Consider the following 25,306-nt stretch of genomic DNA (forward strand, 5'->3'; position numbering starts at 1 on the left):
CAAGAGAGGAGATGCCGGCCTAGAGATGGGGACACCTTTAGAGATTCGCCAGAGAGACCGAGGACCAGGAGGTGAAAGGCAAATGAGAAATACAGCCAATATTTCTTTGGAGACTGCCTTTAGCATTCTCTCCTCCTCCAGTACAATTTTTAAAAAGCACTTAATCTGGAGGGTGCCTGGATGGCTCAGTCGGTTAAGCGGCCAACTTCAGGTCATGATCTCGCGGTTCGTGGGTTCGAGCTCTGCGACAGGCTCTGTGCTGATAGCTCAGAGCCTGGAGCCTGCTTCAGATTCTGTGTCTCCTTCTCTCTCTCTCCCTCCCCTACTCATGCTCTGTCCCTGTTTCTCTCTCAAAAAACATAAACGGTTAAAAAATTTTTTTTAATAAAACCACTTAATTTTTAGAGCTAACAGGAATCTTAGATATCCTCAGAGTCTGCAGTTTTCAGGCATTTTTAGCCGATAAAAAGAACTCCTTCTTTAAATGAAATCTTACCAGAACCCCAGTGTGAAAAACAGATAAGACAGATGATCTGGTTCTAGATGGGCAATGGGCAGGAAACCAAAACACGCACATGCAATTTTCCCACAGTAGGTCTTGGTACCTCCCCCTTAGAATGCCTAAGTGCTCATGAAACACAGTGTGTCCTCACATGGTACGAGACCTGTGCTCGTCTTGCCTGGATCATCACCAGGACTGCGAGGCTGGGCACCAGAGGCCAAAAAAAAAAAAAGACAGTACTAGACCCAACTTCTCTTTCCCTTTGTCAAGAATCAGACCTGCTATTCCCTCCACTTCCCAAACTCATCTATTCTGTAATGTTTGCTAAATCAAAGAAAGAGCCCTTTCACAGGGCCACTAAAGACCTCCCCGGGAGTTTAATATGACCAACAAATATTTACTAAATGCTTGCTACACCCTTGGCCCTGTGTTTGGCCCTCAGAACAAATGCCCGCTGCTACATTAATCAGCACTCTGAACCTTCTCGGAACCATCTCAACTGCAACTGCAACATCCAACCCACATCTATCCATCTTTTCTCTAAATGTGCTGTGAGACATCGTGTGAAATGATTTGCTGAAACACAGATAAACTCCATCTGTCAGCCCCCATCTACAAATCTAGTAGGACTTGCAAAAATAAATGAGGTTTGGCACGATTCTCTCTCTGCAAACCTTTGCTCACAGGGATGACCACCGTTTCCTGTCTTTGGAACTTAGGAGCCATCTGTGTAATAATCCGCTCTAGTTTCCTGCCAAGTTCTGACGTCCCTCTCACCAGTCAGCAGTTCCCACCAGAAACGCTCAGGGCCTCAGGGCCTCCCATCCTTCACTGGCCCATGTCCAGGTCACAGAAATGGCTCCCTTGTCCCTCTTCATGTAACAAGACTGCAGTGTGAAGCGTGGAGAGTTCAGTTTAGCGTGATTATTTCTGTATCAGCTCAGGATCGCTCAGCATAAGAACAGACTTCACCAGGAAGCACACTAGCTTTGAAATCCAGCTCTGTCACGCATTGTGCGGTTTTAGCTAATTACCCCCCCTCTCTGGCTCCACAAAATGAGCGCACGAGAAGGTTGAAGAATTGAACGCAATATCGTACATGAAGCGCTTAGCACAGGAGTTGGCACATGACATTGTCACTATAAGAAAATTACCTATTACAGGTCAGGGATGGAGACCAGGCAAGGCACAGGCCCAGAAGGAGGGTGTATGTGGGAGGGGCATATTCACAGGCATGCAATTTACGTATTTTTCTACACGTTAGTAAATCTACAGAAAAGACCCTCTTCCTATGAAGCCTGGAGTCTCACAGAGAACAAATGATGAAAGATGTCTGCCCCCTTTTAGTCACATGGTTGTGAATTTACTGTCTTCAGGTCAGACTGAAGTCCTCAAAGACTGCCCCAGGCTGGTTCCTGGAGCTGCTGTTCAGAAGGGCACATGGGTTATTTCAAGGGCAAGTTCTTCAGGTGGCTCCTAAACACCCAGAGAGCTCAGTACAAGGGATTCAGTGCCTTTGAGCACTCCTAAGGAGACACAGAGGAACAGGGTAGAGGCCTCTCAAAAGAATGTCAACCCAAGAGGCAAAAGCTATCACAGGCCATGCTCCCAGTCTTCATGGGAAAACTGCAGAAGAGACATGCTCTGTGCCTTTGTTGATTACAGTTAAGTTGGCAGGACTCAGCTACAGTGGATTTTAGAAGGTCTGGGTCTGTTTCTAAAGGTCAGTTATCTTACAAGTACTTGAACTAAAGGCTATAGTAATAGATGACAGCTGGGAATTTTAAATTTCATTTTCAGTTCTGAAAAAAATAAGAGGGTTGGGTTTCCATTTATATTTTCATACTGAGGATAAGTCATAAGGGAAATTTCATTGTGTTTGTCAGTCTAAAAAACCATCAATTCAGTGTGCATAGTCATGGATTCAAACTGCTTAGAAAACCCAGGAGAAGCAGCACTCCTCACCAGTCGCCATGAAAGTGACATGCGGAGGGTAAGAGCAGCAGCTGCGGGGAAGATCCTCTGAAGGGCAAGAGTCCCTGCCAGGTCCCTTTTTCATAAAGCTCCTCCTATTCCAGAACACCTGGAGGAGCCTGGAGCTCTGCTAGGAGGGGTGGTACTTCCAGACTTGACTTCGACCAACTTTATCAGGAGCCAGAAATCACAACAGGAACAAAACCACAACAGCCAGGAACCCAGCACCAACAGGGAGCCAGGAGCAGGCAGACCCAGCCAGGAGCAGCTGGCTGCAGTGACTTACAGCTGTAGTGAAAGGCTAGCAGAAAAGCAGGGCCCTGCCCCACCTAGACTCACCACCTAACTGAGAAGGGGGCTCTCAGGGCAGAAGGGATATAAATGGTCCCAAAAGCTAGAGAGCTTGGTCTAAAAGGCCCAGGTCCAATGAAAACAAGCCTGGAGCCTTAACAGCTGCCCTATTTTGACATCAGAAACCCATTCTTAGTTTTGCTAATGGCTGAAAATGTACCAAGTTTATGTTTTTATTTCATGGACTTAATTAATGCTTAAAAGAATTAAACCAGTAAGGCCCAAGACCACAGCTTCCTCGTCCACCATGGATGGGCTACTTTTCCCAGAGCCTGCCTCTTACTGAGAAGTCCTCCTGTTCCTTCTCAGGGTTGTGGTAGCCCTACTTTAAGATTTGAGGTGTGGTCAGAGCGTGTGTGAGCCCAACAGGCTGTGGGCCCCTGCTGTGATCAGAAAACTTCTCTGTACATATGTATCTCCTCAAACTAATTACCAGAAATTCTCCAAAAGAAGGGTTCATCTTTTTGACTTAAGGACTTGAGCCTAGCTAACATCCCAGTGTCCACCAGCAGGAGAAATACACACACACACACACACACACACACACACACACACACACACACCACTGAGAAAAATTAGGGTATCAGTTAGTCTCCCTTAACCAACTAGCAGAGTAAATCTTGTTCTTTTATTCATTCACCATTTTTTTATATAGCTAATAATTGGATCCTTTACAATGAGCCAGGCACTATGCTATCTGCTTAAAAAATTTCATGATCTTCCTGTATCACAAGACTTTCTGATTATAAGTACTTTCAGAGTATACCAAAGTGACAGATCCCCTTGGTGATCCTGATGCTGTAGGTCCAGGCTTGGGTTTGGGCATTTGCGTTTTTAACAAGGAAGCCAGGTGATGCTTATGATCACGTAGCTCTCCTGGGAGGCTTCTCAGTTTGTCCACCTTGCCTTCTTGACTGAGGTGCCCCCAGTTTCCCAGTAGGTGTGATCTCATCACTGCAGAGCAAAATAAAGAAGGCTGTGTTTCCGATTCTGTGTCTCCGTCTCTCTCTGCCCCTCCCCCGTTCATGCTCTGTCTCTCTCTGTCCCAAAAATAAATAAACGTTGAAAAAAAAATAAATAAATAAAATAAAATAAAATAAAATAATAAAAAAAAAAAATAAAGAAGGCTGGTCAGCTGAAGGAGGAGCGCCTACCTCCCAGTGTGGTCTGAAAATCCATTGGCTTCCCTTGGGCAGTCACACAACAGCCTCATGTTGAACAGACAGCCTGAAACCCCCAGATCTTCTTCTCCTAGGCTGGGACTGGGCTGGGAGTCGCCCATAACAGTATCGATTTTCTTTACCTACGTGGTAGACCTGGCTAGTAATCCTAAATAAAGAGTGGTCTCACAACCTCTGGCTCCAGCTTGTCCAGTTCTCTGCAGCATCCTTACTCCATTCTCCCCTGCATGAGGCTCCTCTCACCGCCAGGAGTCGTCAGTACATGTGGTAGAAAATGCCCATGTACCCTGTTGTCCATCTGAGGCAGGAGCTGAACTTGGCCACAGCCGCCTCCACCATCAGGAACCTGTCCAAAAGCTATCCTTCCTGTGTATTTTTTGAACAGGCTTTTAGCTATTAAAAACCAAAGTAGTACTCTGAAAGGAAATTTTTAATGGAGACAAACTATCCCAAACTGTACATACTACTTTTTTTGATCTTATTAAATTCTCAGCATTAGTGCCATGATTTAAGGAAACGAGAGGCCAACTCACTTGAAGTCTGTTTTGGTTAACGTTTATGTTGTTGATGGTCCCACCTATTGAAAAGGCAAAGAAATGTCTACGGAGGGAGCCAAGACAGTCTCATGGCTGCGAAGAAACCTTGGACCCGTGCCCTACCTTCCTCTCTGTGGCTCAGTTTTTCCAGCCACGTAAGGGAGCGATGATTCCTGTCACCTTCTCCTCATGAGGAACTCCTGGGGTAGCCATACGCAAGGCCGTGCTGGACTTTGAATTTCTGGGGCAAAAATTCAACAGTTGCTGTTGTAGTGTGGTTCCCTGAAACTGGGTTTCTTCATCCACCAAGTGTTACCACTGGTGTCTGGAATGATGAGAAATGCCTCAAAGTAGGTAATCAGGCAACTGAAGGAGACTTTTCCCACATGTTGTTGATGGAGCAACAAGTCATTGGGTCTGAAATCTCTAGGTCTGAGACACTAGGAAAATTACAGCTTGTGTCTATAACAGAAAAGGCCTCTTCGAATTATATATAACATTTATAAATTGTAATAATTGCTCTCAAAGCAAGTCTGTGTATATTGTTCTTTATTTTTTTAAAACAACTTTTCAGCATTCCTTAGCTTCCATTGAATGTACTGCTTAGAATGAATTTGTGTAGCAAGCATGTGACTCTCCTCTGATGGAAGGTGAGGCCAGTGTCTGCTGTGTTCTCTCTGAGCAGAGACTGTAAGGGGCTGATCCTAGCTAACTATAAAACTGAAAGATGAAGCAGGGGACCCCCGGAGGTCCCCACGCTCCAATGATTCCTCTCCTCTGTATCAAATCTCTTGAAGAGATCATCATTACCTCAAATACAAAGGGTGATTTCATTTGATATGTTCTGGGAATACAGCTTATATGAACCATGATAACAAAATGATGACTGATTAACTCAAAAAAACATCATTCAAGCAATATAGGAGATGGATGGAATGCCACAGGAGACTTAAACAATATTTATTCACTTATACACTGAGAAGTGGAAACACCTGGGAAAACACGGTGTGGGGCTTTTAACTAACACCACACATTTATAACAGCTGCTTGTTGACCAAGAGCTATAAAGAAACCCACCCTCAGTTACAGAGGACCAAAAGCCAGTGGACACTCTCCCACAAAACAGTCATCACCCACTGAGACCTACTTAAGGTAACCTTCCAAAAGTTTCCATACAATTTCATGCATCTAAAGTACACTAAAATCTCACATTAGGAGATATCAGAGTCTGGAGGTTTTATTAGTCCCTGTACCCAAATGAAAGATTATTTCTTTTTAATTCTCTAGATAAAGCCCCATCTTGTTCCCATATCATAATTCAACTTTTAAATTTTTTAAATTTTATTTATTTATTTTGAGAGAGACAGAGCAAGCAGGAGAGGGGCAGAGAGAAAGGGAGAGAGAGCATCCCAAGCAGACTCCACACTGCCAGCACAGAGCCTGATGCAGGGCTTGAGCCCACAAACCATGAGATCATGACCTGAGCCAAAACCAAGAGTCAGACACTTAACCGACTGAGCCACCCAGGCACCCCTCATAATTCAACTTTTAATGTGAGTGAGAGTAAAAAGGGGACCTATAAATAAAGTAGAAAGCATTCAGTGGGGTCTCAGTCCTAATCCCAGGACAGCTTATCCAAGAGACACTGTCAGTTAGTCAATTAAATTTTGCCTGGACTCAGTTTCCCATCTAGAAAAAAAAAAAAAAAAAAAGAAGAGGAGGTGGATCCTTGTTTCCCTGGCATGGCCCAAAATCAGTGGATCCACTGAAATGTGAAAATGGTGAGATGTGGAAATAAACAACCAAACAGAGAGTCCCCAAATATTAATAGTTGTCATGTTAGAATAGTGAGCCTGGGGTTTTGTTTTCTTTTTCTCCAAAAAATGTTAATGCCCTTAATTGCTTTTATTTAATGAGAGTGATGGTAATTTAAGAAAAGAGGGAGAAAGAAGCAGATGTGAGCTTTAAGGCATGATTGTAGAACTGGACCTATGATGTCTGAGCTAGGCTCCCCAGTGGGTAAAAAAATGTTCTGGCTGATTACATCAGAAGGAGGAGGTGTGAATGGTTGGTCATGCCAGGACACAGTGGTTCTCAGCCATGGTCCCCTCTGCTTACAGCACATCCAGCCTCCAGCACCACCTTTGCTCCCATGGCCCAGGTCTCCTAGGATTCTCATTTGCAAGGTCACTGTCATTAAAACTTATCCTCTGGTCTTCTTGTCACTCTCTTTGTCTAGTGGTCTCCACGAGAGCCCCACTCAGAGCTGTGGGATGAAATTCAATCTTCATTCAGTTCATAATTTTTTTTTTCTTTACCCAGGGACAGAGTATGATGAGGTAATATTTTCTGGTGTGCTGGCCCAAGATCTGAACCGTTAAAAGTGAAAAATATTGAGAGCTTAAAAAGCCAGTGTCCAGTATTCTTTCAATGGTCTTGAGTGGACAGTGATGTTTTCCCAGATGTGAATTCCAGAGTCACAGAACCATCATTGTCCCCATCTGCCCCCATTGCAAAATGATAGTTAGTCACTGTCTATAACAGTAGCAATGAACTCTAGTAATGAACAAACAACCCAAGAAAATTCTCCTTTCCCCCAGAGTCTATTTAGTGGGCTATTCTAATATCAGTCAGAATAATAGCAGACTGGAAGGGAGTAGGGAATGACCCTGAAATCACTTAATGGTGAGGAAGAGGATGAAGAGTGAAAAGGTGCCTACGTAGACCAGTAAATGCCCTACTTCAAAGTTTCAGAAAATGGGCTTGCATTCCATTCTTCTAGAAAGTGCCTACAACCCCCCACCATTAACTTGGGCACTCTCTCCACAAGAACATAAGGATTGTCAGATGTCCTGCCACAACCCTGCATAGCAATCCTCAGATGCATACATCTCTTCGTTCATGTCCTGTTCTTCCCTTCTGGAAACATGTAGATGTGACGGCTTTGAAAACGTCATTTTCCTCTGAAAAATGACACAAGGGGTGGAGGAGTTCAACCCCAATCCCTTTGATGAAAATATTCCTAAAATATTAACAACTCTGTGACTAGTCCACATTATACCGTGTGACTAACATAGGAACAGAAATTTCCTTGGAGATTAAACCGGTCTCTCTTGGGTCTTTGAACAAATTTGGGAAGGTAAGCACTAGATCGAAAGATGCATGGAATTTCTTTGTCCCCCTTTGTCTAGGACTCTCCCAGCCGAGGTGGATGAGCTCATGTGCTAACTTCCTTCAAATGCTCACCTCCCACATGTGCTCAGTCTTCTTTAAGTGCTCTGTGGCACACGTTCATCCTTTGCCTCCCCTCCATTCCCATCCACTGGGTCACTTTCACCACCACCCCCAGATTTAACGATCCTGAGTGACCTTTCCTTGGCCTCAAAAGGATGGCTCGTTGTGCTGGGTGCCAGCATTGAAGGGGTTTTCCCCCCAGGTAACATTTTGGCATTTTAAGAGGGATCTCCATGAGATGCCCACAGAGGACCCCTAATGTGGAAAACAGCAGACCCAGTGACAGGCTGGACATGTCTGGGGTGGAGGGTAGGAAGAGGAGATGTCTCAAGGCAAACAAGTTGGAGTTCTATTCAGCCAACTCCCAGAGGCATCCACATCCTACATGGGGAAGGCAAAGGGGAGAGGCTGGGGGAGAGTGCTGAGCTGAGAAAGAACAATGAGTCGGGAGAAGCCAACAACACAGGCCTCTACTCCATCACCAAATTTGCAATGTGGTCTGTAACCCCTGTCAGACAGCTTATTTCTTGAACCCCTAGCAAGTGTCTGATGCTATTCCAGACACTATTCTTTTAGACCAAATAATATGACAAAGTCTCTGTACTCAAAGAAAGAAAGCTAGAAAACATGGAGGGACCAGGTAGAAATCACGATGGCCAAAAAGGGGATAAGGATTATTGCAATTGCTACTGGGCTTTGTGCTGATTCCTTATTTTACCACTTCACAGCTGAAGCTCCCAGAAAATCAGATAAGCTGTGGAGAACTGTGGGGTGTCTCCAAACTGCCTCACCACTGCATTCTTCTGCCTCAGTCCCAGCCACATCTCTCAGCCTCAAGAATCCTCTTTCTCTCTGAACTGGGAGGAGGTGGTGAGCATGGCAGCAGAAGGGGGAGTGGGCCAAACCACTATACCCCCTGCACATTGCAGGGTCTTTGGAGACGGAACAAAGATGGCTCTTACTCAGCATGAGGTCACCTTTCTTTTCTCTGGACTGTCTGGATTCACAGGGTTTATTTAGGTTCTCTGCCTGAATTCACTCTGGAGCTGATCACTGTGAGCAGGCCCGGGACCCAGCTAGGAGGCTCCCCTCCAGGTAGACACACATACACAAACACACGTGCGCGCGCGCGCACACACACACACACACAGAGTCTGTAACCAGGAGGCTGGGAAAGTACGAAGGGACACAGTTCAGAAGCAGCAGCATTAAGGGGAAAGCACAGAAGCCCCAGAGTCAGACCGACCTAGGTTGAAACCTGTCCCTGTCATTTACTATTTGTGTGGCCCTGGTCTTAGCCTTTGAGAGCCTCCATTTCTTTGTCTTTGAAATGGGGATAGTAATTCCTACCTTACAAGGTTGTGGTGAGGTTTTAGGATAACATAGATAGGGATTAGATAAATCATGGCTATTATAGTTACAATAGTGACCACCCTGTGCCCATTAGATAGGCTTTTAAGAGGCACCTGGGTGGCTCAGTGGGTTGAGTGTCTTGGTTTTGGCTCAGGTCATGATCTCACGGTTCGTGAGACTGAGCCCCACATCAGGTTCCACACTGACCATGCGGAGCCTGCTTGACATTCTCTCTCCCTCTCTCTCTGCCCCTTCCCCACTTGTGTTCTGTCTCTCTCCCTCTCAAAATAAATAAATAAACACTTAAAAAAAAGATAAGCTTTTTTTTAAACATTTTTATTTATTTTTGAGAGAGAGAGCGAGAGAGCGCACATGAGTGGGGGAAGGGCAGAGAGAGAGGGAGACACAGAATCCCAAGCAGGCTCCAGGCTCTGAGCTGACAGCACAGAGCCCAATGAGGGGCTCGAACTCACCAACTGTGAGATCATGACCTGAGCCGAAGTCAGACGCCTAACTGATTGACTGAGCCACTCAGGCGCCCCAAAAAAGATAAGCTTTTAAGCTTGTTCACAGGATACAAATAGGATCCTAACATTCACAGGGCTTAACGCAGTATTTGACAAATGTTGCCCCATGTTCCTGGAAGCAAGACCTGCTCCTTCATTGCTATATTTTCCAAATGCTTTGGCAGCCCTCGGTGTGCCAGGTCCTGGGTGGTGAGGGGAATTCAATGGTCCAAAAAGGGCTCGCAGTATCGTGGCAAAGAGAAGGACAAATAGACAAATTATGACAAAGGTTGAAGAGGAAAGGGGCAGGAAACCATGAGAGAGATTACCAGGTGGGCCTGAATGAGATAGGATGTGAGCAGGCAAAACCTCTGTGAGGAAGTGACTAACCTGAGACATGAGTTATGAGTAGAATTTAGCCAAGCAAAGTTTGGAGGTAGCATGTTCCAGGAAGTGTATACGCAAAGGTCATGAAGCACACACGTCCATGAATTTGAAAGGAAGCCACAGGGCTGGCAGGTGAGGAGAAGGAGGGAGCATGGCGGGAGGTAAGGCTGATCATTCGGCACCTTGTCAGCCATGTTGGCATTTGGGATCTCAGCAGTAGGATGGACTGGGACAGGAGACCAGCAAGGCCTCAGACAGGCTAGCCAGGAGGCAGAAGATGATGGCAGATGGACCAGCTGGAGGAACAGGATCTTTACCTTATGCTCACATCCAGTGTGGACCAGAGCCCCTTGGAAAACATGCCTTTCTCATGCTCCTCAGAGGTGAAGAACTTGGTTTTCACCTCTTCAGAGGTAAAGACAGCGTCTTGGAGACCTTCGCGTTCACACCTCTTACTGAGTCAGGAGGTGAAGGCTCTGTCTCCCGTGGTCCATGCAGCCTCCCCATCCCCAGCTCTCAATCCTTCCAAATCAGGTGAGCAGGAAGATGGCTTCTTTCCGCGTGGCAACTTACATTCCCAAACTGCCCTCGCCACACCAGCAGATGGATGTGTTTATACAGTCTAGCCTTCCTGAGTTAGATTTAGATTGAAGTAAGAGCCGAGGGGGCACAAGGCACATTAACCAAAAGTCTGGTTTGTCTGTGTGTCTCCGAAGCAGCCTCATTCCCGGCAGGTGAATAAGCACCTGCTCTAGCCCAGTCCACAGCCACCCTCCCATAGAGCAGGGCCTGGTGAAAGGCTGGTTGACTGGGGAAGACACAGAGCAGGTCATGAAGCAAGGGGAGGCAAAGCTCGAGCTGGTTCCCAGGGTCTCACCGACACGCAGGAAGGGCAGAACCTGGGAGCCAGAGCAGTGTTCAAGAAGTGTGAAATGTTACCAGTCAGAAGCAGCAACATAACTAGTTGGGAGGAGACTGGGAAGAATTCTGAAGTCAGGCCCACACAGGCCCCTGGGGTGACTTTTGCTATCCTGATTAAGGCTTTGCAACCAGGAGGGAGCATTTAAATAGACGGAAGTGAAGCGGGGGATGCAACTCACGGTCTCTCCAAGTGGAGGCCTCTGTCGAGTCCACTTTTTCTGAACAAGTAAGATTAACTGGTTATTGACAACATCTTTGATTTACAATTAAGGTGCTGAGATCCCCCAAAGCTTTGCTATATTTGATAGTCTGCCTCTTTCCAAAGGATTCAAGGTGTACTATTTCTTCCTCTTAAAGATTCTTCCTACGTTATCACTAAATTATTAGTGTAACAGACCATTTCTTCCAGACCCTACAGAACATAAGCTCAGGCCAGCCTGGGGAGAATTATCACAGATATTTCACTAGCGCAGCCTGAATTCGTGAGATGTTTCCAAAATGGGAAGGAGGCATTTTGATACTGGGTCATGGTCTCACTTCAGATCCAACTCTACATGATCTCGTAATTAGGGAGAATATTGGGTCCCAGTGGAGGCCTGAAACCAATTTTGAGGTTGGATAACTTAAATTAATACTTTTTACTCCTAAATGAAACCCAGATTTTGAGTGCTATAAATTTTCCATTTGTGTGTCTGGCAAGTCTCAAACAGCAGCCATGATATTTCAGGGTTCTGACTACTGTCTTCCTTTAGTTTAGATTTGAGAGGCACTCTGGCAGGATCATACTAACCGTTACCTGAAGAGAAGATGAGTCCAGGAAAATTGAGAAGGCTTCTCCAGGCCAGCTGGGTAGAGATCAGCCTATGTAAATTTGGACTAGGTACCCAACTACACGGTCAAAACTGAAGGGGCATGCAAAGGCCCAGCTAGCTCCCAGAAGATCAACAGGCTAGCCTGCCACAGCACTCCAAATGCCCAATACTGGGGAAACTCCTTTAGAATACCACACTGTGTTCAGGAGGTTCCTTTTAGGAATAGTATTATTTAGGTTAGAGGTTCAGCTGACCTAGCAAAATCTCAAAATAATATAAGGTTTTGAACAGGATAAAACTTTTTTTCTCACACACATAACCCTCTGGGGAGACGCTGTCCAGGGTCAGCATGATGGCTCCATGCTATTGGGCACCTAGGCTTCTTCTCATGTTTCTTCATCCCTACAGTGTGGCTCTCATCTACACAGCCAAAAAAGAAAAAGGAAAAGAAAAAGAAAAGGGGAAGGTATACCCCTTCGATTTAAGGCACAACCTGGAATTTGTACACATCACTTCTGCTCATATCCAACTGATGAGAACATAGGTTACATAGCCACACCTCAGTGCAGAGGAGGCCACCCCCATGTGCAAATTCATGCACCACAGTAGGTCAGACCTTTGAGCATCATTCATTGCCTCTTGAACTGATCTGTGCAAGGGAGGCTGGGAAATGTAATCAATGCTAGATGGTCATGTGCCCAGTGAAATTCGAGGGTTCTACTACTGAAGGAAGAATGTGAAAATGGATATGGAAGACAACTGGCCATCTCTCTTACATGGAAAGAAAGCACCTTTGAGGAATAAACCTTCATAGTGGATCCAGCTCACGGATCAGATTAGAGATATGTCACATAGAAAGTACAGAGAAGGAGTGAAAGGGACAGGCACACAGGACAAGCAAGCTTTGATTGAAAGGAAGAGTAAGACTCTGGGGCCCTTTTCCAGGAAATACAGCTGAAGGGCACTGAAATTCTGAAGAAGGAACAACCAGAGACGTGGAAAAAGCTGGAAGAGAATGATGGCAGCGGGGAAGTACTGGGACCCAAAACAAACTCTCCAATGTATATTATTACTGGTGGCCAACTCTTTTAAGTAGCCGTACTTCTTGATGCATTTTGCCCTACATGCATTCCAATCTAAAAGCACATGTTGCTCAAAAGAAAGAGAGTCAAACAGACCTGGATTCAAATCTCTACTCTATCATTTACTTGCAGAGACACCCTGGGCAAATTCCTTTGTGTTCCAAGCCTGTTTCTACATTTTTAAAACATTTTTTTTAACGTTTATTTATTTTTGAGACAGAGAGAGACAGCGCATGAACGGGGGAGGGTCAGAGAAAGGGAGACACAGAATCCGAAACAGGCTCCAGGCTCTGAGCTGTCAGCACAGAGCCCGACGCGGGGCTCGAACTCACGGACCGCGAGATCATGACCTGAGCCGAAGTCGGCCGCTTAACCGACTGAGCCACCCAGGTGCCCCTGTTTCTACATTTTTAAATTGGGGTAATAGTACTAACCACTCTTTCTATTAAGAGGGTAAAATGAGATGATGTATATAAAACAACTAGTGCCCAGCATGGCACAGTAGAAGCACTCAGCGAAAGGTAGATGTGGTTAGCATGAAACTTTTTGCTTCATAACCAGCAACAGTCTCTCAGATAGCGGGCTTAGCCTTGCAGACAGGGCTGTGGATAGGAAAATGGTACGTGTGTGAGGTACCGAAAATCTAAAGAACACATACCCATTTAGGATACCACTCACTGGCACAATATAGTCATCATAGAAGTAAAATTGTTATCTTTTTAAATTAATATTCCCTCCACTCTGGGGAAAGCACTTTGGCAGCAACAGGCATAAGGAAAGAATTCATTCCTCACATTATACAAAAGAAGAAAACAGCCTTCATCCATGAGCTTATATAAATGGAGCAGGATGAGGTTGGGGCTATACAGCAGATGAATAAGTAATTTCATAATTTTACATTTTGACAGCCAAGCTAAATAACGCTGTTGGCCAAGCCATCTCTGTCAGCTTATCTTCTGGCACCAATTTTTTTTAATTTAATTTTTTTAATATTTATTTATTTTGAGAGAGAGAGAGAGAGAGAGAGAGACAGACAGACAGACAGACAGTGCACGAGTCAGGGAGAGGCAGAGAGAGAGAGGGAGGTACAGAATCCAAAGCAGGCTCCAGGCTCCAGTCTCTGAGCTGTCAGCACAGATCCTGACCTGGGGCTTGAACTCACAAACTGTGAGATCATGACCTGAGCCGAAGTCGGAGGCTTAACCAGCTGAGCCACCCAGGCGCCCCTCACACCAATTTTTTAAGGCAAATACCTCAACACAAATGAAATAATGATTGTATTAATGACAGTTCTAAGTAGTCAGAGCCGTTTAACTGGGGGACAGGGCAGTAAAACAAATTCTCAGGATTCTTAGCTGGAAGAGAAGACTCTGAATAAAATTAGTTAGTCCTGGGTCAGACTTCCACTCACTCAGCATGACCATGCTGCAGTGTTTTTTTTAAATCTTAGAAAAGTACATTAAAACAACATTATTTCTCAGACTCATCCAAAATGTCAATTAAAACCAGGCTCTTTGGAGAAGTCCTACTGCTTAGCAGGACCCATGGGGCATACAGTGGACTCCATGCGACCGAGGAAGAGAGGATGGTCAAGAGCAATGGCTGGTTTTTAAAAAGCAAAATGAAGAAACAGTATTTAGAGTATACTACAGTGGCTCAGACCTTTCAGACCTACTTCCTCTTGAGCCAACAAACGTTTTCAACGAATTCCACCTCTCAAGTGTACTCTCCATGGTATCTCCGCACACATCTCTGTCTTGCTCTCCTGAAAGGGCTGAATTTTAGAGCCAGTCCCACTAACGACACTTTGGCCACCTGATCACTTTTCCTGGATCTCCTGTCTCCAATTCTATTTTGTCTTCTTTTTTTAATTTGTCAGAACTAGACAGATGCAGACGAATGTGCCACGGTTTTATAGGATGATGAGACTTGAAAGAGAGAGTATTTAAGCATCAGAGTGTGAAGATTCATTTATAAAAAAAAACAGTTCCTTATGGTACCATGTGTGTTTCTGTCTTTGTCAGCTGCAGTGGTTCACTGACCTTTAAAGACTGTCGGGCCTGAAGGGCAATTTGAACATACGTGTTTCACTTGACTGCAGAATCAGGGCAGACTTTCCAACCTGGAGCTACCCACTGGCAGATAGGGTGTCTCCGGCCCAGCTCACATGAATGCACTTGCAAGTGTGGACACAGGCAAAGTCGTCTCATTATTGCAACACCTTTCCCAGTCCTCCCCCTGTTCAGCCTTTACTCATCATCATAACAGCCTATGTTTCATAATTAATAGCACGGGGTCATATCAAGAAACAGAAGGGGAAATGTGTGATAGTTGCCTTTGAGGTACTATCTTTCTCTCATCCAGTGATCTTATCTCTCTCCAGGCGGCCCTTGGATTCTAGCAATGTGATTTTCTAGCTAAGGAGGCAATAAGGAGAGCGCACAGATCTGGCTCCTTCCCAGCAACTTTGGAAAAGGTGCCAAGTTAAGAGTCCAAAAAAAGGGGGGAAACCTACAACACCTCCTATTTTCAGCTCCACAAACCAGGAATGACCCTCCTAGACAAAGGCAGGAGTTGCTGCTTGTTTCTGTATTACTCTGTAACAAACCACTGCAAAACACACTGGCTTAAAACAACAATTTGCTGTTTTCTCTTACAGTTCTGTGGGTTGACCAGAATCAGCTGTATAATCTCATTTGGCATCTCTGATGAAGTTGTAGTCAGAGAGTGGCTAGGGCTGGAGTCATCAGAAGGTTGATTGGGCTGGACATTCAAGAAGTTGCTTCCCTCACTTCTCTGTCATCAGTGCTCCTCCACACGGAGAAGAGGAGAATAGAGTAGCCTCAGGGCACCAAATCCAGGAAGCAGAAAATTCCAGGCCTCTTTTTATTTTTTTAATGTTTATTTATTTTTGAGGGTGTGGGGGGAAGGGCAGAGAGAGAGGGAGACCGAGGACCCGAAGCAGAGTCTGCACTGACAGCAAAGAGCCTGATGCAGGGCTTGAATTCATGAACCATGAGATCATGACCTGAGCCAAAGTCGGACACTTAACTGACTGAGCCACCCAGTCACCCCATTTGTTGAAAATTCCGGGCCTCTTAATGTCAGGCACAAAGCTAGCATATCACTTCCATCACATTCCATTATTCAAAACTCTTACGAATCAACCCAGAGTCAAGGGAGTGGAGAAATAGACTCCTTCTCACGCAGGAGAGAAAGAATTAATGGCAGCCATCTTTTCAGACAAGCTACCACCAAACAGGAAGAGAGAAATTTTTAGAACATAAGAAATTCTCTGCCTCAACTGCTCTGAGGGAGGCCCGCTCCCTGCTGCTCTTGAGTGGCCCGGTGACTAAACAGCAAAGTAAAATTTGAGCAAATATAATTGTTTAAAATATCAACAGGGAGTACTTAATAAACCCTTAGACTTTACTAGATCAAGCAGATTAAGTAAACAAACAAACAATATAAAGGCTTTACTCTAATAAAAAATGATTAATGAATATTTATTTAATAGTGCAGCCATCAAATTAAGAACTCACGTTATTTCTTAAATTTATAAAAATTACTAAGTCTAAGAGGAAATCAAAACTATAGTTACTGGGATTCTAGAAAATAATGACAGTTGGAACACCACAATAAAAACTTCTGGAATTTGAAAAAATCATAGTCTTGAATTATTTCATTATTAAACAAGAAAAATGAAAATAAATGAGCTAAGTATTCAGTTAAAACTTAGAAAATAATATGGAACAAATCTACAGAAAGCAGAAATAAGGAATCTATGAATATAAGAACAATTAATGAAAATAAAGCAAAATCTGTAGAACTGAGAAATAAGTCTTAAAATTTTTTTGGAAATGCCAATATCATTGGCAAATTCTTGGAAGCCAAAAAAAAAGAACATGCAAATATGTATATTAGTGATTACAAAAGAGGTAACACCACAAATAGATTTAACTGTGAGAAGTTTCCTTTGTGCAAAGCACAAACCTATGCAAATGCTTCAAAAGTCTTGATAAAATGGGGCAACTGGGTGGCTCAGTAAGTTGAGGGCCCAACTCTTGATTTCAACGCAGGTATAAATCCCAGGGTTGTGGTCTCAAGTGCTACTTCAGGCTCCAAGATGAGTGTGGAGCCTGCTTAAGATATTCTCTCTGTCTCTCTGTCTCTGTCTCTCTCTCTCTCTCTTTCTCTCTGCCCCTCTCCCCCATTTGCATGCTCTCTGTCTCTATCTAAAAAAAAAAAAAAAAAAAAAAAAACAACAAAAAAAAAACAACCTTGATAAAATGAATGGTTTTCTAAGAAAGGATAAATTATGGAAATGGACTCAGAAAGGGTACAAAACCTGAGTAGGTCAATACCTGTGGCAAAAACTTTTAAAGTCATCAAAGAACTGCACTCTAGAAAAACAGCATGTCCAGGAGCACCTGGGTGGTTCAGTCGGGTGAGCATCCAACCTCTGGTCCGGTCATGATCTCACAGTTCGTGGGTTCAAGCCCAGCGTCAGGCTCTGTGCTGACAGCTCAGAGCCTGGAGCCTGCTTCTGATTCTGTATCTCCCTCTCTCTCTACTCCCTCCCCTGCTCACACGTTCTCTCTCTCTCTCTCAAAAATAAATAATAAACATTAAAAAAAGAAAAAGAAAAACAGGACATCCAGAACGATTTTGAGAGAATTTTCTCATGCTTTTAATGAACAAAGAATTCTTACACTATTTCAGAAATACAGAATATATTAGAAAATGAAAATCTTCCCCATTTCTTTTGTAAAGTTAACATAATGTTGATGACAAAAATAGCACACAACAAAAGAATAATGGCCAATCTCATATATGAAATTGGATACAAAAATCCCACGTCAAAGGTTAACTGTTGATTCTAGAGCTTACCAGAATTTATTATAGATGTGTTAGGGGAAAATTAGAAATTAGGTGGACTCTTAATGCCCACTAAAGAATTTGATAACTGCATTTTGTGCTTTCATATGATAGAAGATTATGCAACCATTGCAAATCATATTGAAAATGGCAGGGGAGAAATGGTCACAGCATAGTATTTTAAAACTGGTTCAGGATGAGCCCATTTTTGTAAATGCATGCACCTGTGTGTGTGTGTGGCCTGAAAGGAAGAGCACAAATGGTAACTGAGTGTTAAAACTTAAAATTCTTCTCTCTTCCTCTTCCTTCTTCCTCCTTTTGTACATTTTCCAGATTTTCCACAAAGAAAATGTGTTACTTTGTAATCAGATGAAAAACAGGGAATTTTATTCTTAAATAAGTCTTATCTCAGTAGTAATCCTTAACAAGTCCTATGTTTGCACGTCCCACTAAAGATGAGCCATTTTATTTCTGCCCCTTCGTTTTTCTAGTTTCCTCTTGTTACCAAATATTTCCTTTCTGCTTTCATCTTCCCCTCAGTTTTGGCATCCAAAGAGGTTACTGTGGAAAGCGTGCCAGTATGTGTGTCAGCAAAATGAATCAAACAACTGAAAGAATTGACCTTGGATCCTTTTGCATGAACAGCACATAAAAGGCAGGCTGCTGTATGAGATTTATAGACAGGGCAAGTTTGAGGTGGAGGAAAGGCAGTCAAAAAGGACTCTGGCATCACCACTCACAACACACCCTTCCCTTTGGCCCCGGCTCCAGCTTTGGGGAAGGGGAAAGAAGCAAGACAGGTGTCTCTGTGGCATTTTGTCCCTGTCATGGGCCCGGAAATGAATGCTGTCAAACAAAAAGCCAGAGTATGGTGGCTTCATTTCAAATGATGGACGAAAGCTGAAGTGTAGGGTTCAATGAAAGAGGAAGAAATAGGATGGCTGAAAAAAATGCAAAGGGAGCAGGGACCTGTGCATGCTGAGGACCTTGGTGATTTTCCTACAGAAAGTGGGAGGCATTGAAGAGTTTATGCAGGAAGGCAACTTTGAATGTGCATCTATGTATGTATAAATGTTTACATATATAGGCATATGTACATCTTACATACATGTGCAAACATGTATATATGTATGTACATACACATTTTTATTTATGTGTGTATGTGGATACATTTTATATGGAAACCAAAATATAACTGGAAAAGAGAAAGGCTGAAAACAGGAAGGCCAGTTTATGTAGTAGCCCAAGTTATAGAAGACTGGCCCAGGTTGGGAGAAGTGAATGGATATAAAGGATCTTTTTTTTTCCTTCTATTTAAAATTTTGATTTAAATTCTAGTTAGTTAACATATAGTATAATATTGGTTTCAGGAATAGATGGAGGATCTTTTCAATATAGAATCAGAACTCTGCTTCTCCCTGACTTTGCAGAAGACAGCCACCCCAGTTCCTACTTTCATCCCCTCTATTCAACGGATCAACCCTAACTGACTGCCTCAGCTGGTAACTCAGTTGTAATTCCAAACTCATAAGAGAGAATCTGATTGGCCTAACTCAGATTAGGTGCCCACCTCTTGTCCAATCGACTATGGCCAAGGCCAGTGTCACAGAATGCAAACATGGTTGCTAGGGTCCATTTGTTTGTGGGATTAACAGACTGATATCTCTCTCCACCTGTGGACTACATTCTTCAATAGGGCAGGGACTATTTTTGGTTCCTTATCACTGAATTCAGCACCTTATTAGGTACCCGGGATATAACCGGCACTCAGAAACCATTTGTATTTGTCAAAAGGATGAATGTACAAATAACAAATGGAGAGAAACATAGATGGGATAGAAGGCACTATTAAGTCATCCAATCCCGCCCTCCATCCATTCATTACTCATGTGTCTCATTTATCACTGGAGCACCAACTTCAGCAGGATTACGTCAATTGCCTTCAATACACCAGTGAGCTTTTGTGGTCTAGTCTAAGGACCAACCCCCATTTGCAAGAGTGACTTAAGTGAGAAACTATGCTCCTAATTCTAAACAACTGACTTAAACTGTGGAAACCCAATCCATTTGTAACTTAAAAAATACCTCCATACAAGACAATCAATGAAAGAACTAAGCTGGAGAGAAAAGGTATCTGTCAGAAGAAACTTGGCATACATGTTACACTTTTTCCATCTGATTCTTTCAGTATTCTTCCTGTGGAATCCAATTTCCTTAAGTGACCTCTGTTCATAGGAAACTATTTGGTTTAATCTCTGGGAGCCATGGCATATTTTTAACCATCTCCAAAGGCCAGCTCCGTCTCCAATGAGCATGCCTGATACCCAAACAGATGTTTTATAACACTCAGCACACATGAGCTCACCACTGGCAAGTCTTTTGCACACAATCAGCCCACAGCTCTTCTCAATCTCCCCTTTCATACCACAAACTAAATTCAGGGCTCACAGGCAAGCTTGAGTCCTTACCACAGTAACCAAAGAGCAGAAGATGGAGATCCCAATTTTGAATTTTCAACTTATAAATATTTTAGAAATCTAATGATGAACCAAAAACTATGCAATACAAAGAGTTAGCCAAATTCAGGAGTATAAAAAGACTCACAAACTGGCTGCCCCAAAAGAATTCAGATTCAAGTATCTGGGTAAAAGGTTCAAAAGCAACTCAAATTTTGATGGAGTTATAAAGCATGTTAACATTTCTAGTGTGGAAATCAAGGAGACCATAGGACTCTTGCCACCCCTTCCCCAAAAGCCTAAAAGATCCCCAAAGAGACCACAAGGGGGTGACTAAGGAGACCTAAATAAACAATTGCAAGCTCATGGGGCTTTGATTCCTTGAGGACCTAAACCTGCAGGGGAAAATCTGAGCTTTTTAAGAAGGCTTGCTCCACCTCAGAAACCCTCAGAGATATAAGCAGCAGTTGTTGAGCACCAACTTAAACTTGAACCTATAAATATTTCAAGAGGAGAAGACCCAGAGGCTGCCTCAGAGACACTCATCCACACGTTGGGAGCTATATATAAACTGGCACCTTAAAATGACAGCTATGTCAAGAGGTGATGGCTTCTGGCCAAGAGCTGTACGTTGTGTGATACCGTCAACAAGTGATCAAGAAAATATTTGCAAAAAAAAAAAAAAAAAAGGAAAGAAAAAAAATATTTGCGTTTTTAGTCTATATTCAGGATAATAGAGTGAAGAGAGGATAAGTGCCTAAGGCAAGCGGAGCTGGTTTTAATCCCACTTTAACCATTTACCGCCATATTGTCTTGGGTGCAATATTTAAATAAGCCTGAGCCCTCGGTCTCATGTCTGTACAGCGAAAATAATGAATAAAAATGACGTGCCTGGACAATTCTAATAGTGCTTTCAACACCATTACATTCAGTCGTATCAAAATGGAACTTTCCAGCCTAGGAGAAAAGCCACCTAGCATCCTGCTAAGCTACCACTGAGCAGGAGATATTGCTGCATTTTCTCCTTTGAATTTAACCAGAGTATTTTGTTGCTAACGTGTGACAATAATTGGCACTCATAACTCTGTAAATGAGCAAGCTGAGGTAAACTGAGGTCAAAGCCAAATGTTGGATCTGAATCAAACCACCCAAAAGCAATACTGCAGAGAATTTAACAGGGTTACAAAGACCAGTGTGCAGACTGAGAGCTTCGGTCGTCCTAGCAACCTTTTGAAGCAAACACTGGTGCAGATTTGCTGGCATATATGACACTGAGAACATCTGGTCTTTCTATTATCTTCTCACAAGCAAAAAATGATGTCGTGTAAACTGATCTTTAGGCCAATTATATGGTCTAAGTGTTACAGTGTTTGTGTTGGCTCTTCTGGCTCCAGGTTTTAAGAACTTAATTTGTAGCCACACCCCTCCCTGAAGTCCTAATTGCATCTTACTGTAACTGACCCCAAGGATTTGTTTATGCCAAGTCTGCACCTTCCTTCAGGACGATAAGTATGTGTAAATGCATCATCAGTCAACTGTGCGTGCAAAGCGTGGTGGGAGGTCCTATAAGAATCAGTTACAGGAGTTTTGTGCAATGGGAAAGTAGAGACAGTGCCTAAGAGAGGAGGCTCTGGGGACTGCTCTGGTCATATATCCAATGCTACATTTTTTCCCCTGTATACCAGTTTTGTTATGGAAGCCAGGTGTGGAGTATTGAGGCTCTAGTCTGCAGCTCACTTAGAAGGCACTAAACTAGGAGTCAGAAAACTGATACTACCTCCCACCTGGCCTTCCTTCCTACCCTAGACAAGGTCATTGTTGTGTCTGAGCATCTGTTTCTCCATCTAGACTCAACTTCATTTACAAACTCAATGTGGCAGGCACTGTTCCAAGGCCTTCATCAACATTGATTAAGTTAATCCTCATAATGACTCTAACTGGCGAGCAATATTATTATTCCCACCCAATGTCACACGGCGGGGGCATGGCAGAGATTGTGAGCTTGCCCCCCACCCTGCTCCAGCTGCTCGCTAAGAGCTCTGGGCTTCTGTGCTCAGCCCTAATGGACTGGGGTCTCTAATGAACCACAGCCTAGTGCTCTGGAGCAGGAGACCCATGGGTGCACCCCTGGACTGGTACTGACCACAGGAAAGGGGCTTCTTGCCTCTCTCCCTTCTCATCCCATCCCATCCTTCTGTTGCTATGGCCAAGAGGCCATGGCAGCAGCTGATGGGGCTGACCTAGGGAGGTCTTTCTCCCATTTCACTCCAACCCTCACCCCTACAGCCCACAGATAGATGTGAGGGGCCATCTTTTACTCTGTGGGTCCTTTCCCACCTTTTTGAAGACATCTGGGGATCCTAATCTGGGTTATGAACAGAAGTATTGGTAGAAGAAGGCAGGGAGCTCCTGATTTTGTCTTTGGACAAAATAGCCTCTGGTAAATGTATTAGCATTACAGTGTGTGAAATAAGTAAATAGGCCTCTGAATTAACATGCTTCCTTGATCTACCACAGCCCCTCCCCCATCACTGACCCCTAAATGGAGGAAGGGAGTTGTGGGATGGCCAGCCCTTAGGGAAAACTGAAGCCTTATGGGGACTTGACCCCAGGCACCAGCAGCACCATCTTCAGGACCAGAAGTTTCCTTCATCTTTAGAGGAAATGAATCTCTCGAGTCTCTTTGTCTGACTTAGCATGTCTAGGAACAAAGGGCAGAATATGTAGTACAGTAAATCCCAACTCTGAGTTGTCCATTACAGGAATTTATCACAGATGGTAATCATTAGGACTTTAACATTCTTGAAGGAAAGAGCTTTATCCAGAATTATAAATAAACTATTCCCAAGGCTTAGATTTATAAAGCTGTGCTAAAAAAATAAAATTCAAGTGAATAAAATTTAAATATCTCATTGGCTTTATTTAACAATTCGTGAATCAGGCTGCATCACATCTAGCAAACAGAAAGGAGCTCCGAGAAGCTGTACAAAATGGGAGACTTTTATAGGCAGAAGCGGGCAGGGACAGGGACAGGGACAGGGAAAGAGTGGGTTACTTCATATTTCTTTGGGGGACAAAGGGGTCTATCAGGCATATTACCTCATTAATGCTAACCAGGAAATCCCAGATTGACTGGTTTAAGATTACATTTCTGGGAAAGTTTGAAACTGCAATTAGCCTAGATATTGAGTCTTGGTTTGTGGACATGGGGCTTAGCACAAGTGACTCCATTTGGAGCATGTTGTTTCTCTCTTTTTTTTTTTTTTTTTTTTTTTTTTTTTTTTAACAGCTGTTAGAGAGGGTTGCTTGGACAACTAGGACTTTACAGCCTGGGTTACAAAGTCAACCTAACTTGTCAAAGCTTGGCATTGATCTGGGAGTTCTGGGTAATGCCAAGAGAAGATGGGAACTTATTTTCTGCAGTTAGTGGGCTCCCAATCAGAACCTAACAAGGTTAGGTCCTGGTTTAAGCTCATGAAATGGAAGCTCAGAGAAAATGGGGTGCCAGCATCTAAATATGGCATTACAATTCCTAAACCAATAGTGGAGCAACAGTGTGCAGAACAAGGATGCTGCCTTCCAGAAGTTTCTCATCTAGTCGGGAAGGTAAGGCATTTACCAACCAAACGACTAGAGTTTGTAGGCTTCTGCATGTGGCATAGACTGTAACTAGAGAATGCAGGGAGGGAAGCAAAGGACACATGGAGGCTGGAGTCATCAAGAAAAGATGGGGCGGTGGGGGAAGGGACTGACTTAGGACTTGGATGAGCGGGGTGTGCACATGTAAGGCAAGGTTTGCTCAGCCCCACACCTCCAACAAACATGCATCACGTCCCTGCTGTGACTCTCAGTCCGAGCCAGGTCTGAGGACACACTTGTGTCTCCTACAGGTGACTGAGCCTTAAATTCCAGACTCACCCTCTTCATTCCCCCTCGAGCCTTCTTCTAAAGGCCTGAAAAGGGAAACTCCAGCCTCTGGACATATCCCATCCGGGGCAGATGCCACAGGATGGGCATCCATCCTGGAGGGTGAAGCCGGGGGAAAAACCCACACGCCAGCCACAGCCCCAGTGTAGAGCTGTATGGGGTTAGGATGAGCAGGAGAGGGAGAAAGGGACAGGGCAGCCTCAAAGGCATGTGCCCCCCTGCCTCAGCTTCCGTGTGGCAAGATTCTGTAGGCATCTGGGAGACACAGTTGAGGGGACAATAAAATGCCCTGTAGGCACAGGAAGTTTGAAGGGAGGCTAGGATCCCAAAGGGTGGTCCACAGCCTGTCCAGGCAGTCCAGGAGGTCCTGATGGGAAAAGTGAAGGGAGCACAGGCACCAGAAGGAGAACGTCATCTGTTGGGGGTGCAGGGAGTGCAGGACTAACTTTGAAGCGCCAAGAGGTGACATCACAGAGGAGAATTACATAGGACTGGCTGCAGATTCTGGACTCTCTAAAGGCTGCTATAGGGGCTCTAGGTATCTTCTCTGCATTGTCCAGTCAGGTGCCCAGGAAGGATGGGGAGAAAAGTAGAATTCAAGGTAGATGTGTGCTTTGCAATAAAATGTCCCCAGAACCTAAGGGTGCCTGAGCAGGTGCAGCAGCATCTGGAACCAGAGCAAAGGCAGGATAAATTGTTCATTACAGAGCTTTGGAGAAGGCAGGGGCATGGAGGGAGAAGCTGTATCGACTGGGGTCCTATTCACATCAGTAGGGAGAGCTGCCTCCTTAATTTACTACCCAGCACGAATGGTTGAAGGGAGCAAATGTTGATGAGGAGAGACAAATGCATGAGCGCCCCTGAGAATCACCCCAGTTTGCCATATTGGTGACAATGCAGATCACAGATTGATTCAGCACCCTTGAAGTATAGTATAGGAGAAGCTCGTGTTGTTAACCTTCTACTGCCTCCAGAAGTGTAACTGAAATCAGTTGAAACAAGTTCCTTTCATTTAAAAAAAAAAATAGGGAACCCTCCTTAGAAGACATTAAAGTGTGGCAGGAAGAATAGAGGTTCTGGAGCCTATCAGGGATTCCAGTCACCAACCCCACCTCTTCCTGGTTGTGTGGCCTCGGGAAAATGATTTCATCTTTTTGAGCCTCAGTTTCCCCATCTATGAAATGGAACATATGATAAAGGTACCTG

General features: G+C 44.0%; 2 protein-coding genes across 3 annotated transcripts in view; one reads left to right on the top strand and one right to left on the bottom strand.

Moving 5' to 3' along the window:
- Positions 1-25,306, bottom strand: part of GKN2 (gastrokine 2) — a 326,024-nt gene that overhangs the window by 252,326 nt on the left and 48,392 nt on the right. The gene's annotated exons all lie outside the window — the stretch shown is intronic.
- ANTXR1 (ANTXR cell adhesion molecule 1) overlaps positions 1-25,306 on the top strand; it is a 221,603-nt gene that overhangs the window by 191,817 nt on the left and 4,480 nt on the right. Inside the window, exon 18 of one of the 2 annotated variants that reach the window (XM_045446308.1) lies at positions 8,507-9,300. The exons of the other annotated variant lie outside the window; for it this stretch is intronic. Coding sequence (XP_045302264.1) covers positions 8,507-8,749 — 243 coding nt within the window. The 3' untranslated portion in view covers positions 8,750-9,300. Of the gene's footprint in view, positions 1-8,506; positions 9,301-25,306 lie in introns of those variants that run through there. 2 annotated transcript variants of the gene reach the window in all.

The sequence above is a fragment of the Leopardus geoffroyi genome, chromosome A3, assembly GCF_018350155.1.
Source record: "Leopardus geoffroyi isolate Oge1 chromosome A3, O.geoffroyi_Oge1_pat1.0, whole genome shotgun sequence".
Taxonomy (NCBI): Eukaryota; Metazoa; Chordata; class Mammalia; order Carnivora; family Felidae; genus Leopardus; species Leopardus geoffroyi.